The sequence below is a fragment of the Pteronotus mesoamericanus genome, unplaced genomic scaffold (genome assembly GCF_021234165.1).
Source record: "Pteronotus mesoamericanus isolate MK-2021 breed Mesoamerican mustached bat unplaced genomic scaffold, CSHL_Meso_final scaffold_118, whole genome shotgun sequence".
NCBI classification, from domain to species: domain Eukaryota; kingdom Metazoa; phylum Chordata; class Mammalia; order Chiroptera; family Mormoopidae; genus Pteronotus; species Pteronotus mesoamericanus.
The window spans coordinates 13,066,099-13,086,509 of NW_026555301.1; the positions used below are offsets into that span (position 1 = coordinate 13,066,099).

The following is a 20,411-nucleotide window of genomic DNA, read 5'->3' on the forward strand; positions in this document are numbered from 1 at the left end:
CACCCAGTAAGGAGGGAATAGCATGGTTTAGAGCTGATAATTGGAAGACAAAGGCTCAAAGTCATTACTGGAGTCTTTGAGTTAACATACTTTCTGGTCATCTGCTTTGAGTGGATTTTATGACCAGACTGATCCAGGTAAAACCTTAGGTTTTAAACAGGTAAAATTTAAAAACTACCATAAGTGCTATGAAAGAAAAGTACAGTATACTGTAAGAACATATACCAGGAGGCCCTCTCATGAGGATGTGGCATTTGAGCTGAAGGTGGATGACTGCCCAGTGTAAAGGGACTAAGGTAGGCTCCTTCCAGGGCATATGCAGAAATCCGAGGTGAACATGACCATGGCCATGAAGAGGAGAATTTGGACCTACAGCTACAAAGGTATGCTCTCTCCAGGTTACAGGGGCTCTACTCACAGGGAAGATTCCAGAAAAGATGGCATATTAATACTATAAAGGATATACTAACTAAAGTTTAGATGGCAGAGGAACATGATATAAAAATCTCCACAGTAGTGAAATCAGCTGGGCATTAGCAACTGCTTGATTGTGGGAGAAGTTGGGCAAGAGGAGGGGGCAACATGCTGTGGGGATCCTAGAATGAATGGCGTTTTTGAGACGGTGGAGCCACTTCAGAGAAATCAAGGCTAAAGGAGAAAAAAGAAGGTTATCAGTTTTCTCAACAAGATTATCTAAATGTGTCTATTGTCAGGAAATTAATAAAAAAGGCCCATATGACATTATTTTAACCTCCATTCACACATGGCAGAAAACCATATCACTGGGAAGACCACGGCCCATGTGATATGAAGGTGATAAGTCTTAAAATACAATCCAGCAATTGTATTCCTGGACAAATGAAATTTTCATTCATATAAACCTGCATACAGATGTTTACAGAAGTTTTATTCATAACAGTCCCAAACTGGAAACAGCCCAGATATCATCCAAATTCTAAATGATTAAACAGATTGTGGTACATCCATAGCATGGGATACTACTCAGCAATGAAAGGAACTAACTACTGATATACCCAGAACTCAGATGAATCTCCAGAGAAGTGTGCTGAGTGAAAAACTCAATCACAATGGATTACATACTATATGATGCCATTTATGTAACATCATGTAATGTCAAAATTTTAGAAAGGAAGGACAGATGAGTGATTGCTAGAGTGACAGATAGAGGAGAAAGTACAAGAAGGAGAGGGCTGTGGTTACAAAAGAAAAAAACAATCTTCATGATGATGGAACCATTAAGATCTTCACTATGGCAGTGGTTACACAAACCCACCCAGTAATAAAAGTGTACAGTTCATAGCAGCATGATTAACAGTAGATAAAACATGGGAACAACCCAAGTATCCATTGAAGGATGAATAAGGAAAATTTGGTATATACTGACAATGGAATAGTATTCAGTCTTAAAATAGAAGGAAATTCTGACACACGCTACCACATGAATGAATATTGAGGACATTATGATAAGTGGAATAAGCCAGTCACAGAAGGGCAATTACTATATGATCCAATTTATATGAGAGCACCTAGGTCATAAAGACAAAAAGTAGAACGGTGGTTGCCAGGAACTAAGGGAAAGAGACAGTAGGACATTACAGTTTTATGGGGAACAGAGTTTCAGTTTATAAGATGAAAAGGGTTTTGGAGACGGATGGTGGTGACGGTTGCACAACATTATGTGTGAATGTATTTAATACAACTTAAAATAATTAAGATAATATATTTTATGTTCTTTGTATTTTACCACAATAAAAAAGTGAAAATATTGTATAAAACTAAATACACACACATGTGCATGCATAAGTATAGGTTAAACTGGAAAAATTTGAATAAGTTCTATAGATAGCAACAATGTCAATATTTCTGGATGTGATATTATAGACATTAAGTTAGCGAAATGTTACCATCAGAGGAAACTGGGCTAAAGTATACACAAGAATCTGTACCACTGTACCTGACTCCACAATTATCTCCATAAAAATTGCAATTTAAAAAGTAACTATAAGTTACTATTTATATAATATGTTATATACACCAGGCAGATATCACACCATTATTTTATTTATTAGTTTATGCAAAAATCCTTCAGGAAGTAACCATTTCAAGGACAAAGAGATTTAAATCCAAAGTAATTAATTGTTCAAGAACTTGCAATGAGTGTATTGTAGATATAACTTTAAAACCTAATCTTTCTGATTCCAAATATCATGATGTTTTTGCTAGTGCACACTGCCTGAACAAACAGTTCAATCCTAGCACTATTTGTTTGTGCAAGAGATGAAAAGTTAGAGAAAGCAATCATCAGAGCCACAAATGGAAAAGCTCCAGTCACCTCCTAAATAAGAAGTCACTGCAGATACCTGTTAGACTAGATGACACTGTGCGTGCCACAATGTATCCACGCTGAAATACAAAACACACTGGGAAGAGGACCAATGGTAGGACAGAAATAAAATAAAACTTTGTCTTGTTAATAAATTTAATATTTTTTTCCGCTGATGATACTCAGAAAGACAGATATGCAGGGATATTCCTAAATTTGAGATATTCCTGAAAATTTCTCTCTACTTTTAGTCTATTAAGAGGACCATTTTGGGGACATATAGCTGATGAACACTGAGAGCAAGTATAGAAAAAAGACTTCCTGGAAACAGAGCCCTTTGTTAGCAGCCACAGCCTGCCTGGTGGGACAGCAACAGTAGGCAGTGCAGGAACAGGCCAGCTGTTATGCTCAGAATGGCCACTTCATAGACTGATGTCCATGACCACCAGCTACCCAAGAATAGCATCACTGTGGTCATGAAAAAGTTATTTTGAAAGCTGAACCCAGAAACATGTATCCATCATTCCTTCCTCTCATCTGTCCTCCCTTCATTCTTCCCACCCTCCCTCCCATTCATTCATTCCTTCAATTCATATGATGGCTCCATTGAGTGTCGCCTCCATTCCAGGGACTGAGACAAATGCTTGGAATACATCATAAACATAAGAGAGAGATGAAAACCCCTTTCCTCATTAAAGTTGTCCTTCTTATAGAAAATTATATTTTTACTTTATCAACTATAAGGGCTGAAACTTCTTATAAAAATGGAATATCTTCATAGTGTACATATAACACATGCTCATGTGTATCTGTTTTTGAACCTGGTATGTGTACATTTAATGCACAATATTTTATTTAAACCAGCACAGGGCTATGGCCCTACCAAAGAAAAGGGGAGAGGAAGGAAGGAGGGGAAGAAATTAGAGACCAAGAAAAGCCACCTTAAAATCTCTAAATCTATTTTCTCATTCATCACTAAATGCTAAAAGATTCTGAGTCTTATTATCCAAAAATTTATAGAATATTTACTACATGCTCTAGGGGGATTCAAAATATTAGACAATTTTATTAAATTTAAGCTTTAGTAGGTAGAAAAATAAGGAACATTTTAGTTGGTGAAAAAAATGAAAGAACAGAAGAAGAAAACAATAGCCAAATGACAGATGGGAACAATAAAAAAACACACATGACTATGCTCCCTCTCCACCACAGGACTCTGCTCTCCTTCTTACCAAACCAACCAGGAAGCCTATGATACAGCCAATACAGCCTTCAACCCAGTTTCCCAACCTGGTAGCATACACTCATACATGCCCAAGCAAGGACTTAACCAGTGCCCCCTACTACAGTAGAGAGAGAGACTTTGCAACAAGCACTCCAAATTTCACAAGATGGCTCACCAATGAGGCCTCCTTGAAAGAACTAAACACATGTTTATCTCTGAAACTGTTTTAGCTCCCCTTAGTCCTCCAACAGAAATACCAAGAAGCAAAGAAAGATAGCATCTGGTTATAAATACACTAAGAGAAAAACAGACTGCCCTTTTTAGTTCATTAAATCTTTCAAAAGTAAACTTCTGCAACTTGAGTTGCTAGCATTAATTAATAGCTAACTGTAGAAACAATAATAGGAAAACAATCTTTATAGACATGGTTATGTGTGTGTCTACACATAAACACATATGTATGTACTTATATATAATATAAACTTTTATATGACACATTTAGGTGTTTTTACATAAGAAGGTTACAAGTTTGAAGCAATAACTTCAATGTTTCCTTCAAAAAATTAAAGCAAAGTTTTCAAAAGACCATTTCCCAGCTCACAGTAATTTCAATTAGGGACTTATTAGTACAAATTTTATTAATTGCTTCATCAAGTTAACAATGTAGTATATAAATGTTTTAAACACATACCACAAAAAGTATCATTTGTACCAAAAAGTTTGTTATTTTGATATAAAGATGATTAAATGAAGAGATTTGAGTTTAGGTGCTATAGAACAATATTAGATTGACTACTAACCTGATTTTACATTTGGCCATTAAGAAATTTACTTCGTTGTTTCCAACAAACAAGAGGGTTAAAACATGCAGCTCAAAAGATGAGGCCTACCTGAGATAGGTTTCTTAAAAGCAGATTTTAGCACCCCATAAAAAGGTTTCCTTGTCGTGAACTCTTGTTATATGGCAAGTTTTCTATTTTGTACTTTTTTTCTAGCCAACGCAGTTGCCAAGAAAGCTTCAAAAGCAAAAATATTTTTGGCTTTTGTAAATTAAGAGACTACTTTATTCAAAGTACAGGTATTGCCCTAGTGAAATATAACAAGTGTATACAGAGCCCAGTGGGAGTCCTTGGAATGTCTGAAAAATGCCAGCATCTAGGGCCAAAAAGACTGAGGTCAGAGGAAACAACACTAGAACACTGATGGAATAAGAAAAGTTTAACAAACTGATGTGGGATGTGGTCATGCTTATCAAACAGAACAGAATACACTGAAAATCTGTATTAGAAGTGAGGCTTGGGTCTCCTGAAGGTGCCACACAAAGTATTTTCTTTTGAAAAAATTTAATTCGAAAACCATTTATATATTGTATACATCCATATCCCAAATGTCTTTTGTATATATTATCAGTCAGCCATATGAGGCAGGTAATATTAATTCCCTTTTAGGGAGGAGTAGGCTGATTCAGAAAGGTGAAGTAATTTTTCAGAGATCACGTAACTAGCACTTTCAGTCAGGGTGTAATTCTAGGCCTATTGTACTTCCAAAAGAAGTACAATAATGTTACCCAAGAGTCTTAACTAGGAGGTATAAGAGAATCTAGATATATAGGATTCATGTACATATATACCACACACATATATATATATATATATATGAAATACACAACCATGCATATACTCAAATATATACATTCTTTAATGCATAAATATGTGTGTATGTGCACATATATTCTACATTTTTTACTTTCATATTTTAGTAAGAAATGCAGTAGCCATCTGTATGACCTAGAAATGTAGATGCAAGTAACAGTTTTGTTCTTTTTTAATTTTTTTAAATTTATTTTTTTATTCTTGTTCAAGTACAATCATTTCCATTTTTCCACCACTACTTTTAAATGACATAGTTTTAACAACATAAATTTTAACACAAGGATCAGCAAACTATAGCCAATGGGCCAAATTTGCCCCAACTTTAGTTTTTATTCCCACAAACTAAAAATGGATTTTATAGTTTTCAGTTGGTAGTATATAAAAAAAAGAATTGTACTTTGTGATACATGTGAATTTTATGAATGCCCATAAATAAAGTTTTATTGGAACACAACCACGCTCATTCATTTACTTATTGTCTGCAATGATTCTCACACAACAGCAAATTTGAGTAGTTTCCACAGAGATCATGTGGCCCTCAAAGCCTGAAATATTTACTATTCAGGCTTCTGCTTTAAGAGAAAACTTTCCTCTTGGCTCACCAACAAAGTGCCATTACTCTGGATAACAAGAAAGTATTTATCAATAGCAATAGTCTGTCACAGCCAAATAAAATATGCCTGTCACTTTGTGTAAGAATCATGTATTCCAGCATTGGCAGGGAGAAGATAGCCTTGCTTGCATGACTTGTTTCAACTATGTTACACAGGTGGTATTTTAAATGCCCACTTAAGTGTGTAGTATCAATTTTTTAAAAAGCATAATTGCAATATACCAAAACAAAACCACAGGAACAAATTATTGTATAAACCACTAAACACTGTGTAAAATAAATTAAATTAAAAAAACCCCAATTCATTTAGCAGTTAAATCTTCTGTAAAAAACCTGAACTACTAAAAATTTATAACACTTGACTATTGAAACTTGACCCTTAGATGTCATCTACAAAATATTCTCTGGCATTATCGAGATTTCAGCTAAATGGTTTTGTTTGTTTTTACTAAAATACAAAAACTTTTGGAGAAAATGTCTTTGCTCTCTAGCCCAACCTAACTTGTGATTGCAGGAGCCCTCCTGTCCCCTGCCAGGGGATATATTCCAAGATCCCCAGTGAATGCCTGAAACTGTGGATGATTCTGAACCTTATATATACCTTTTCTCCTATATATACACATCTATAATAAAGTTCAATTTATAAATTAGGCACAATAAGTGATTAACAATAAATAGGATAAGAAAGTTAAATGTGGTCTCTCTCTCTCTTATAACTCATCTTAATAACTAAGATGGCTAGTAAGTGGCTAGCAGGGAGCACCTTCCGTGTGGATACACGGGACAAAGGGATGATTCATGTCCCAAGTGTGACTGAGTGGCAAGTTTTTGGATTTCATCATGCTACTTTGAACTGTACATTATTTAAAACTTATAAGTTGTTTGGTTCTAGAATATTCCACCTAATATTTTCAGAACACAGTTCACAATGGGTAACTGAAGTCTTAGAAAGTGAAACTGCAGATAAGGAGGAACTAACTACTATGTTTGCAAAGTTGAAAACTAAAGTAGTGGCTCAGTATGACAGAATCACAAAGCCATCCTAGCTTATTCTGGAATAATTTTGCCACAACACAATATTTAATCTTACAAAAACTTTTTCTGCATCTGGCTTGATGGGAAATATATTAATCCTCATTATTTGTAGATTTTGTATTTGTGAATTTGCCTACTCACTAATATATTTGAAACGCCTAAATCAGTACTTATAAAGCTTTCATGATCATTTGTGAATGTGTACAGAGTGGCAAAAATTCAAGCTGTCCAACACACTCCTCCCAGCTGAGGTTGAACAAAGCAGTGCTCGACCTCCTTGTTTCAGCTCTTGTAAACAAGTGTCCTTATTCCTTTATGCAATGCCACATTGTTCATATTTTCTGCCTTTTATTAGTGACGTTGCTGTTTACAATGACCCCAAGTGCAGTGTTGAAGTGCTGTTCAGTGTTCCTAAGTGAAAGAATACTGTAATGTGCTTTATGGAGAAAATATATTAGATAAGCTTCATTCAGGCATGAGCCACAGTGCTGTTGGCTGAATTTAATGATAAGAATCAACTATATATATTAATTAAATAATCTTTAAGAGATCTTTAAGAGAATCACACATAAAATAAGGTTATGTATTGATTGGTTGATGAAAATGTTTTGACCAGAGGTTTGCAGAATTATTCCCATTTTCCCACAGAAGCAACGATTTAGTATTCATTAGTTCAGTGGTTGCTGTGATACGGAACCTAACAACTGAGGGTATGAGAACCTATTGTATAAATTTGCTTTGGTTCACTGAGTCCCTGTTTCTATCAAAGTACTTGAACATAGGAAGGACTCAAGGAAGGACTCAATACCCATTTTTGCTGGTGGTTCCCAGATAGAGTTTGCAGCCATGGGATGTAAAGAAATGTGGAATTGAGAGGATCAACTTCATTCAATCACTCAACAAATATCATTTTAGGAGACAAGATGCCGTATCCACATGGCCTTTGGGAAAAGCCATTTGCTCTCAGGTAGGAAATGTGAATGAAAATGGGGCTATGTAATAAACCCAACAAGTTTAGAGCGGGGCGGAGGGGAAGACATGGCAGGCCTGACAAGTTCAGTGAACAAAAGCAAACACACAGGATGGTCTGATCACAAATTCCTAACTGGACAGCCACCTCAGGCCTACAGTTTCCTTAGCAATGTCAGTTTTTACCTTCAGTGAGCCTTGCCCACTATTCCTATGCATCTAAAAAAACATACCTTTGAAATATCACAATACTTTTCTTTCCTCAAAGACACAACCAAAGGCACCTGGGCACAAGACCACAGAACCCCTTCTAAGTTTGTTTGCCTGCATATCACCTCTATGTGCTATAAATGTAAATTACTAACTGTCCTGTACCCACCAAAGTAAAAGTATGCATTTCTCCATTTTCCTTTTTATTCAGTCCTTGAGATTTCCCGCTTTACTTTCTCGCACCTCCTTAATCTACCACCAATGGACTTCATGTACCTTCCTTACATTTTCTCCTTTGATTCTAAATACATGAAGGGAATTGCAAAACTGTCATTCTCCAAAGCACCTTCTTAATCCATTGAGATCTTGTTTCCAGGCATATCCTTAAAAATTTGGCTCAAATAAAACTCTTATAAAACTTTCTAAATGTTTGGACATTCTTTTGTCTACAGAAACAACCAATTAACCACCAACTCTCCCAGCGCTCAGGAAAAGCCATCCTGGATGTTGGCTCATGAGAGATTTGACATGAGGTGATCCTCAGACGCCTGCCCACCAGGAGACAGAAACTGTTTAAGACTGCAGCATCCCCAATCCTCCCTGCTTCAGTGAAGAGCAAAATTAGCTTTCCATGCTGCCACTTCTCCTTGCTTTGTGTGAGCAAAGATGTCTGCTTACCAGTACAATGACTCACCATGAAAAATGTGCTGGTGGAAGTCTTTTGTCAATTCCTTAGAACAAAGCGTTATTAAATGGTATATGCCTGTTCTCTCATAAATAACCTAATATGTCCTTTATAGTTTTGATTTAAATAAATAGCTAAAGTAGAACATACCCATCTGCAAAAACGATTGCTTTTATTTCCAAACGAGTTAAATAAAAACCAAAAATATATACAGTAAAAGAAATGTTTCTCTGACAAACAGCCAAACCAAAACCATAAACTGTGTGAGCTTAAAAAATCAGGAATAAAATATTGAAATATTGGTTTATATGTATATGTGATCAAAATAAAGTAAAAATCGACCACTTTCCCAAAGGTAAAGGCATTCTTCAATGATTTCACCTGCTTTTTTTTTTCTTTTTGACCAATAAACATGACTTCCTCACTCTTCTTTCTTGTTTTCCAATTGAATTTTGAAAAATACTAATGTTCTTTTCAAATCTTTCCAATCATAGCTTACGCATTCTATAAATTGGAATATGGAATAAAATTAAGGTAGAGTGAAAAACAAAAAATATAGCAAAAGTGCTGATAAACAAGAAGTAACAGACCACAAAGAAATATGAGATGTTAACCCAGACGGCATACTTATCCTTGATCGTCAAGGGAGTATACACTGAGAATAACACTTAGAGATGAGTTTAAATTTTAAATACATACATATTTAAAATTATTATCTTTGAATATGAAAAACCATTACATGAATCATTCTACTTTCTAAATGCAGCTCTGGGTCCATACTAACAGACAGCCTGGTGTGTCCCCACTGATTTTTTAAAACATACTGTTTATGTTTTTTAAGCACAAAAATGCACAGTGCAGGGGCAACTGCTTAGAATAGCTTTCCTGCTTGAGACAGAGTTATATTTCACTGCCACATCTAATTCCCCATGTCAGCCTCGAGGATGGAGGCAATTCAATTGTCTTGCACTTGGAATAAGGGCCATAAGCTAAAGAAATTTATGGAGTCAGAGAATGTTCTATTTTTTCATTTGTACATATCAGTATTTCCCAAGTGTACTCCAGGGAACACTAGACTCAAGAGATGCTCTATAAAAGCCTAAATTGATGCCCCAAACTGTACCTGGGCACCTGTACTTGCCATTTGTCCCTCCTGGAGATTTGGAAACACACCCTGGCTCCAAAATGGCTTGCAGTACAGAATATGTTCAACTTTGTTGAAATCAGTGCTTCTTTCCATTTTGTCAACTAACATGCTTCAACATTCCTTGGATTTGTGGAACACAATTTGGAAAACACTAATCTATTCAGATCTAAAACAGTCTCTGGGCAGCAAATGTGTGAGGAGCTGCTTTCTGTCAGTGTGGCTTTAGTGACATTTGGTAAAATAAGTGAGCTACAGGCCAACGCAGCAAAGAAACCAGGTGGCTATTCAGGGGGTAAAGTTTGGAGCTAAATGTGAAGGGATGGGTAAGATCAAGTCATTCCTATTCACTCAACCCCTCATTTACCAGGAAAGATGTCAGACTGATAAAGGGAGTCTGGGTTTAGCCTCCCTCAAAGAACATGTTCTCCCTGCATAGCGAATTTCGAGCAGGGCTCAGCTGGAATCCACTCCTCATCTTCTCCCAGGACCTTTAGTACATCTTAGGAATTTGTTTTAACAGGGAGGCTCTAGAGAAATAGGAAAACTCCCATCATTCCATGACTTCATCCTCACAATCCCTCTTCTCACTGCGCATTCACTCACAGCCCAGCCCCTTTACTGAGAGATATGTGGGAGGAGATTTCAAAGCCACCTATGCATTTTTCTCTTTGCAGAGCAACCATTTATATTAAGGATCACTGCCTTCCTGGCTTGAGTAGATTCAGAATAACCATATTCCAAAGCAGAGAAACAGTGATGGTGGGATTCCAGCAGCCTCTCCAGGTGCCTTCAGGAGTAGGAACCCAGGAAAGTTGATGGTTGGCTGGCATCTGGAAACTTGTGGGGCCCAGAGTAAAGAAGAGAAGAAGCAGCACAAGCCTTTCTTAAACAAACAAACAAACAAAAATGTGCACAGTAAAGTAAGAGGGCGCTTGTGAGAGTAAAATACTATTGTTAAAATGGTATGAAGTCGATGTCTAAATAAAAGGAAGCAGGTGCCACAGCCCAGGTGCCCTGATGAAAGCAGGTAGCAGGTACTTCTCATTTCCCACTGCTGCCACCCAACAGGGGCAGGTTGTAAGTAGCAATAATTCGGATAAACATTAATTAAGAAATTAAATGTGTGTTAATCACCAAGTAGTTGACAATTTATGTTTTAATGAATAGTAATTAACCTGCAATTAGTTGTATTTTGTGCAGGTTACCATTGTGATTTGTACCTGTAGAATACTCTCCTATTAGTAAGAAAAGCTACATAAAATGACGACTATGGCAAGAACACTTTAAGAAATGTTTTGAAACTGTAAATGCATAATAAAAATAGCCTTGGGGGAAAGACTACAAAATTAAGAGTTGTCCAAAGCATCCTACTATGATTATCACAAGTACCTAGGGAGGCTGTATCTAGTTTTATTGAAAATATTCCCAAATCAAACAACTACAAAGCTCAGATTCTGACCAAGATTAAAAAAAAATAACAAACCAAAAACCTCAGTATTTTACAGACAAAACTGAGGGAGAAATGGATATTTTTGACAAAAGCACAGGCAGGTAAGGGACAGCAGACAGGGAAGAACCCACAATAGAAATTCCCGTGTTTCCCAGAGCACTTGCTCCCCAAGGTGAAGTCAGAGTCCAGATGATGCCATGAACCCTCAGAAACCGCACCTCATATTTTTGCATGACAGCACTTCTGGAATGTTATGGTGGAAAGGAACTTGGTTTACCTAACCCCACTCAGTGGTTCACTAAAGGATTTGTTCCTGCAACTCTTTTGCATGGAACACCTTTTGCCATTCCATAAAACACACTTAAGTGGTAACAGAGCATAAACCACTCAACTATTAGCTGATTCCTTTTTACTGTCTTCCACAAATCTTAATCTCAATAAATGACCACCATTTATTGAGAGGCTACCTTTTTCTTTCACCTTTATGCCCTGCAAAACATTTATATTTAGTCCCATAGTTACAGAAGTAAGTACCAGTAAGTTTATATCGGATGCCTGAGTTTATAAGCGAACAGGGCTGATATTCAAATCCAGGACTGTCTGACCTAAAGCATATGTTCTTTTACTACACTATGATGCTGCCCATTTTCAAACAATATGAAATCCCTTTAAAAGAATTAATCCCTCAATCTTATATCAAAAGTACTTTTAAAAAGTACAAAACATATGTTTTAGAAATAAAATTCTATATGAATATAAATTAACATACTAGTATTTCAAGTATCTGTTCGCTTTATATTAATATTTTAGATCTTTATAATGTATCTTGTAGCCTAAATATTAATGTAGGGTTGATGTCTGGGTGAAGCTGAGTCCCTGTGCAATAGGACTGGGTTTCTCAAGGGTAATGCCTCCTTGAGATGCCTTGTCCTCAGATGTTGTGCTCAGAAACAGCCTATTTGTGTACTAAGATTATGCCATTTGGATATCGACTTTTGTGAACTTTGTTCATGAGGGAAGATGTCATACACAAGGATGCACATATGATATCAGAAAAATATTTTTTTATATTTTGCAATGAAAAATATGATAGTCACATAAAATAGACTCAACTTCCTCAGGCTAGTGCAGAACTCCTTAGAGAAAAATCTATATGGGAAATTAATTCAAAAGTAGACAGATTCATGCATGTTCATATTTTTAAGAGGATCAGGGTATGACAGTCTGTATCCTCAGTAAGGGTGCTCCAGCCTCACAGGCCGAGGACCAAGGGGTACAGCAGGGGAGCCCTTCCTCAGGGCAATGCTGCCTAAACACAGACAACTTACATTTCTGACTTTTCTTCTAACCTTTTCCTGTTTGGGTGATTTGTTAGGCCAGGGTTTAAAAATAGGATTTGGTAGGTGTTTTTCTTCTTCACCTCTGTTTTTACAGCTTATCTTTCTCATCCCAACTGGGAAACATCATTCAGGTCTTACATGGTGATTAAAAGACCTATTGCTCAGACTTTTTAAGTTTCCTGCTGACATCTCTCTTTTATCATCTGGAGTGCCATTTACCTAACAGCTGATGTTACTATTAGGGTAATGACTTCAGTATGTTTACTACTCAGCAGATAAAGGGAAAATACAAGAGAAGTACTACCTTAACTATGCCTTTAAAACTTTAAAGGCTGATGCTTAGTTGGAGTGCTCAGGAATTAAATTAACAAGCGCATTTCTAGTGGATCCAGAACTTTTACAAATGTTGATCACAAGGTTCTTCAACACTTACCAACACTATATTAATGAGTCTCTACAAATCCACCTTTATATTCAAAGTTAGAAGCTATTACTAATGAATCACCCGGTGAAACAAAAATCTAGAATGAGAATTAAGTACCAGTTCAATACGGTAAATCATGGACTGCTCAGTAATGTGAGAGAAGTCAGAAGAAAAAGGAAGGGCTTGGGGGATAGGGTCTGAGGTTCACAATTAGGAAGGCAGAGTATTTTATTAAAAAAGAGATCAATAATCTTTCATCCCAAAGAAGCAAAATACACAGGGAACATTGTCAAAGATAGACCACATGATAGAACACAAAACAAGCCTCAACAAATTCAAGAAAATTGAAATCATATCAAGCATTTTCATGAACTACAAGGGCTTGAAACTAGAAACCGACCTCAAGGGAAAAACTCAAAAACATTTAAACTTATGGAGACTGAATAGCATACTATTAAACAATGAATGGATTAATAATGAGATGAGAAGAAATCAAAAGTTTCTGGAAACAAATGGAAATAAACACACAACAGTCCAAAACCTATAGGACACAGCAAAGGCAGCCCTGAGAGGGAAGTTTATAGTGATACAGGCCTCCTAAAAAAGATAGAAACATTTCAAATAAACGACCTAACCCTACACTACAGGAACTGGAGGAACAACAACAAACAATGCCCAGAGCAAGTAGGAGAAAGGAAATAATCAGGATCAGGACAGAATTAAATGGCAAAGAGACTAAAAGAACAATTCAAAGGATCAATAAATCCAGGAGCCAGTTCTTTGAAAAGATAAACAAATCTACATATCTTAAAGCAGACTCATTGAGAAAAAAAAAAGGGAGAAGACCCAATTAAATAAAATCAGACATGAAAGAGCAGAAATTACAACTGATACCACAGAAACACAAAAGATTTTAAGAAATTACTATGAACGACTATATAAAAAGAAATTTGAAAACCTCTATGAAATGGAAAATTTCCAGAAACATGTAATCTTCCAAAACTGAATCAAGAAGAAGCAGAAAGCCTGAACAGACTGATAACGGCTAGTGAAATTGAAGGAGTAATAAAAATAAATATTTTTTTTTTTAAAAAAAAACCTCCTAACACACAAAAGCCCTGGACTGGACAGTTTCACAGGAGAATTTTACAAAACATTTAAAGAAGAGCCAATGCTTGTCCTTCTCATACTATTCCAAAAAATCCAAGAAGATAGAAGAATCCCAAACTCTTTTTATGAGGCCAACATCAACCTAATCCTAAAACCAGATAAAGACACAACAAAGAAAGAAAACTACAGGCTAATACTGCTGATGAACAAAGATAACATTTTCAACAAAATGTTCATAGACTAAAATCCTCAGCAAAATACTGGCAAACTGCATCCAGCAACACATTTAAGGTCATATACCATGATCAAGTGGGATTTATCCCAGGGATGCAAGGATGGTATAATATTTGCAAATCAATAAACATAATACATCACATACATAAAAGAAAGGTAAAAAATCACATGATTATATCAACAGATGTGGAAATAGCATTTGCTAAGGTACAGCGCTCATTTATGATGAAAACACTCAGCAAAGTGGGAGTAGAGGGAGCACATCACAACATAAAAAAGGTCATATACGAGAAACCTACAGGCAATATCACACTCAATAGGCGAAAACTAATGCTTTCACACTAAGATCAGGAACAAGACAAGGGTGACTGTTTTCACCACACTTCTATTCAACATAGTATTGGAAGTCCTAGCCACTGTGATAAGACAAGAAAAAGAAATAAAAGGCATCCAAATTAGAAAGGAGGAGGTAAAACTGTTATTGTTTGCAGATGACCTGACAGTGTATATAGAAAACCCTATACACTCCACCAAAAAAACTACTTAATCTAATAAGTGAATTTGGCAAAAACAGTGGGATACAAAGTCAATATTTAGAAATCAAAGGCATTTTTGTATACCAACAATGAAATATCAGAATCAGAAATCAGAGGAAAATGTCCCACTGCTATAGGAAAAAGAAAAATAAAGTACCTAGGAATAAACCTAACCAAGGAGGTAAAAGACCTGTACTCAGAAAATTACACGACACTGAAGAAAGAAATTAAGACACAAATAAATAGAAGCTTATACTGTGCACATGGATTAGAAGAATTAATATCATCGAAATGTCCATACTACCCAAAGCAATTTATAGATTCAATGCAATCCCTATTAAGATACCAATGATATATTTCAGAGATATAGAACAGACATTTAAACAATTTATATGGAACCATGAACAACCCTGAATAGCCTCAGCAATTCTGAGAAGGAAGAACAAAGTATGAGAGATCACAATACTGGGCATCAAACTATATTACAAGGCCACTGTCATCAAAACAGTCTGGTACTGGCATAAGAACAAACACATAGATCAATGGAACAGAATAGAGCGCCCAGAAATAAACCCATGACTCTATGGTCAATTAATATTCAACAAAGGGGGCAGGAGCATAAAATGTAGTAAAAAGATCCTCTTCAACAAATGGTGTTGGTAGAGCTGGACAGCTACATGCAATAAAATGAAACTCAACTACCAACTTACACCATACACAAAAATAAACCAAAGATGGATAAAAAACTTAAATGTATGTCGCATCACCATAAAAGTCATAGAGAAGAATATAGACAGGAAAATCTCAGATATCGCATAGAGCAATAATTTCACTGATATGTTCCCTAGAGCAAGGGACATAAAGGAAAGAACAAATAAATGGGACTACATCAAGTTAAAAAGCTTCTGCATGGCTAAAGAAAACATCAGTATAATGAAAAGGGAACTAACTATATGGGAAAATATATTTGCCAATGATACCCAGGACAAGGTTTTGATCTCCAAAATATACAAAGAACTCACTCCTGGAAGACAAACAATCAAATTAAAAAATGGGCGAAGGACCTGAACAGACATTTCTCCAAGGAAAACATAGAGAGTCCAGGAATATATGAAAGGACGCTCAGCATCACTAGCTATCAGAAAGGTACAGATTAAAACTACTATGAGATACAACTTCACATGTCATCAAAAAATCAACAAAGGACAAGTGCTGGCACAGTTGCTGAGAAAAGGGAACCTTAGTACACTATTAGTAAGAATGAAGACTGGTGCAGCCACTGTGGAAAACAGTTTGGAATTTCCTCAAAAAAACTACAAATGGAACTGCCTTTTCACCCAGCAATTCCACTGCTGGGACTATATCCTAAGAATCCCAAAACACCAATTCAAAAGAACCTATGTACCTCAATGTTCATAGCAGTGTTATTTACCACAGCCAAGTGCTAGAAACATCCTGAGTGCCCATTGGTAAATGAATGGATGAAAAAACTATGGTACATTTATACAATGGAACACTACAGAGGAGAGAAAAAAAAGGAGCTCCTACCCTTCACAATGGCATGGATGGAACTGGAGAGTATTATGCTATGTGAAATAAGCCAGGTGGTGAAAGACAAATACCATATGATCTCACCTCTAAGTAGAACCTAATAAACAAAATGAAAAAGTGAGCAAAACAGAACCAGAGACATGGAAGTAAGAATAAACTGACAGTGATGAGAGGGGCAGAGAGAGGGAGATTATGGGGAAAGGAATGGGCAGGGTGAAGTCAAGGAACATGTATAAAGGACCTATGGACAAAGCCAAAGGGTGGGAGGATAGAATTTGGGAGGTGGGGGGTGGGTAGGGCAGGGAAGAGTAATGGGGGAAAAATGGGGACAACTGTAATTGAACAATAAAAAAAGAGATCAATAAAAAAGAATTCATTGAAAATAACAATGGTTTGCTAAACATTACCACTTTTCTTTTAGTATAGTTGATAATTCCCTTTGAAAGGCCAATCTAAGACTTCATAAGTTAAATCAGTCCCTTAATTTTTACAGTCTTAGCTAGGTGTGTTAAAGGCTGCTATGAACTAAATGTGGTAATTCCCTCCCCAAATTTATAAGTTAAAGCCATGACCCCTAATGTGATGGTATTTTGAGACTGAACCTTAGGAGGTAATTAAGTTTAAATGAGGTCATGACAAGGAGCCCTCACAATGAGATTAGTGTATGTATAGTAAGAGGAGGAGAGACCAGGGCACACTCTCTTTCCACAAGCAGAGGAAAGACCATATGAGCACACAGGAGATGTGGAAGCAGCCCTCTATAAGCCAGGAAGACTATAAGAAGTATAGAGTAATTTACTCTTTTTTGTTTTATAAGTGCATATTGGTAAAATTTTAGAATATGACAGATGACAGAAAGAAAATAATCAAATCACCGGCCAGGGAGATACCATTTTTAAATATATTTATTTAAGCATATATTGTAGAATATATACATATTTAATTTAAAGAATGGGATATAACATATTGCTTTATACAGATTTTTTTCCATTTAACAATATAAGCTTAAATTAATCATTAAATGGTTCTCCACAAAATTATTCGTAACAGTTGTAAAATAAATTTCTTTATTGAGGTAGCATATATTAACAAATCACCTACTGCTAGAAATAACACTTTCTAATTTTTCAATTATTATAAACAAACTGCCATGAATATCCTTATAGTTAATTACTTGCAACCATTCTTCATTATTTCCAGAGGATGGGTTCCTAACAGTAGATTGCTAAACTTAGACATCTAAAATTTAACACCTTTAAAATATACTGCCAAAGTAAACTCTATTAAATAAAGATTTTTAACAATTTATATATGAATTACAGCTTCACTACCCACTTCATTTCCACTTAAGAAACATTTATCATTCACTAGATACCAGACGTTGTTATAGGTATGAGGGTACAAAAATAAATAGAGCAAGGAATTTGCAGCCCCTTTACACCCATTATCAAATCCAGGGATAGAGGAATTTATGCATCTTCTTGAATAAATATCAAACCTGTAGGATGGATTCCTGGGTGCCTTTCATACCATTCGGAGGACAAGCAGTCCTAAAGCAGACCCACTTTTCCCTTTCCTCAGTCTAGCTGAGCATGTCAATTAAACACGAGAGATGAGATTATCTTGGTTTGAAACGTGTTCCATTTGGTTCCTGCGTGAGCCAAAGGAATTAAGAGAAAAACAAACTATCACAGTTCTCTTAATTCATCCTCTTAGCTAGAAATTGAGTTATTTTTAAAAATAAAGTTATTTAAAGTGCTGTGGACAAAAGGAGAAAGAGCACCAAATGCCATTGTCACTAATTTCCCACCTTTGACCCCAAGTCAGAAGAATGCTTTTGTGTTACAGGAACTCTCCAACAATCAGGATGTGGCACAAAGATTTCTTTTGTACCATTTCTTAACTTCTCTTGGATATCCTCCTTTGTTAACTTTAAATGAGAACTCAATGGGCAATGTGGGTCTCAAGAGAACATTCCCAAAGAGAGCAGCAAGGACAGCAGCCCTCGCATGACGAGGAATTGGCCTACACATGGTATTTTCTTCCCGTTGCTTATGGGGTGGGAACTGACTCCCGAGGGCTCACTTCTTAACAATTCATTTACTCCTGAGATCCACTGATGGAAGAAGGGGCTACTTCTTTTAGAATCAAGTGCTACGTCTCCTCGGGTCAGATATGGCTTACTTAACAGTAAAATATCCTTGCAGATAGCACTTCCTGCCCTGCGGGAAGGTTACTGCTCTTATTTTCATAAAACAATATATATGCAAACAAGTTTGAATTGTGTCTTTTACTCTTTTCTCAAGGTAATGCTACAAACAAAGCCTAACTATACTCGCTATCAAATAGCATAAACTTCCCTCACATTGGTATAAAAAAAAAAAACCAAACACTTCTTATACATTCTCTGTTTATATAACAGAAAACTAGATTTTTAGAAGTTAGAGGAGGAATCGTAACAAGAGATGAAAACAAACAGCATACCTGATAAAAGTTGGGCCAGAAAGTACTAATGGCCAGTTCTGCCCTGTTCCATGTACGTGTTGGGTCTCCAGATACATTCCAGATAGGATTCCCCAAAGGCCCATTATTGACCTTCACATAGACATTGAGTAACCCAGGAGCAGAATTACTCTTGCTGGATACAAAATAGTGAAAATCAATGCAGTGAGTATCATTTTCTTTAAGTTGAGGTAAGAGGAGTTGGGCTCTCTGTCCCTCAGATCTCCCAGATGTGTTCACCAACATGAAAGAACCTGTGAAAAGAAAATCAAGGAAGAGTCAGTGTGAAACACAGCTTTCTGGTCACTTGTGAAAAGATACCATCATTATATGGGTTGACCTTGAAATTCCACAAATATTTCAGCTTTGAAAATCCCATCTCTTTCATACACTTTCATCCCAAAAGTATTCTCAAGAGCAGTGAATGGGAAATCCTTTAATTTCACTGCAATTAGCCTCCTAAGTAACAGAAATATATAAAATTTACAGGCATACACTGAACAATGTGGTAGTCACAAGCCAAAGGTGGCTATTTAAATTAAAACTAATTAAAATTCAATAACACTAGAAGTTTAGTTCCTCAGTCACACTAAACACATTTCAAGTATTCAATAGCCACATGTGGCTAGTTGTCTCATATTAGGCAGCAGAACTATCTAAGCTTTCCATCATCTCAGAAAGTTCTACTAAAGAGCACTACGCTATAAAGGGACCACCATTTGGTAATCAGGCCCATTTTCAGATTCTTACATAACCTAAAGAAAAATAACAGACTGGTCTGATTTGTGGAATCTTAGAAAACTTTATTAGCTCTATGATGTTCCTTAGAGTCGATATGATAAAATTCTTGCAGTTCAGCCCCACTGCCCCTCCCCCATTGCTGTAACAGCTGACTTCTTGGTAATAGGGGTGTTTCAGGACTGGGCATACTGAGGCAACTCTTCTCCAACTGGAGGAGGTCATTTTCAGAAGTTTCCTTGAGTTTTTTTCTGCCTTTATGTCCATGGCACTAATGCACCCACGGAAGTGTTTCCACATGGAATCAAGCTTACCAGATACTCTCACATCAGCTGCGCCCCTTGGGTCATCCCCAAGTTTAAGATAAGCAGAAATGGCAACTAAAATAATTACATGAGTTTTATATACCATGTAAAGAAGGATAAAAGCAAAAATGTTCTAAAATGAAAGGAGAAATAAGTCATCATAAGTCATCTTTTGCAGACAGAAAAATGTACTGACACTCTGAGAAGGAATAGCTAAACTTGGCATATAAAGATGACAAATAAAATACTATTCAAATGTGATTGAACTCATGATTTCTACTAGGTGAGGAGACTATTACCCTTGAGTGTTCCTTTTAAAACTCTCCTTCTTGTGAACCATA

The 20,411-nt window shown here is 36.3% G+C and overlaps 1 protein-coding gene across 2 annotated transcripts in view; it reads right to left on the reverse strand.

The window, feature by feature from the left end:
• PTPRM (protein tyrosine phosphatase receptor type M) overlaps positions 1-20,411 on the reverse strand; it is an 820,882-nt gene that overhangs the window by 481,477 nt on the left and 318,994 nt on the right. For both annotated transcript variants that reach the window (XM_054587385.1, XM_054587386.1), the window contains exon 3: positions 19,010-19,281. In XM_054587385.1, coding sequence (XP_054443360.1) covers positions 19,010-19,281 — 272 coding nt within the window. The remainder of the gene's footprint in view (positions 1-19,009; positions 19,282-20,411) is intronic.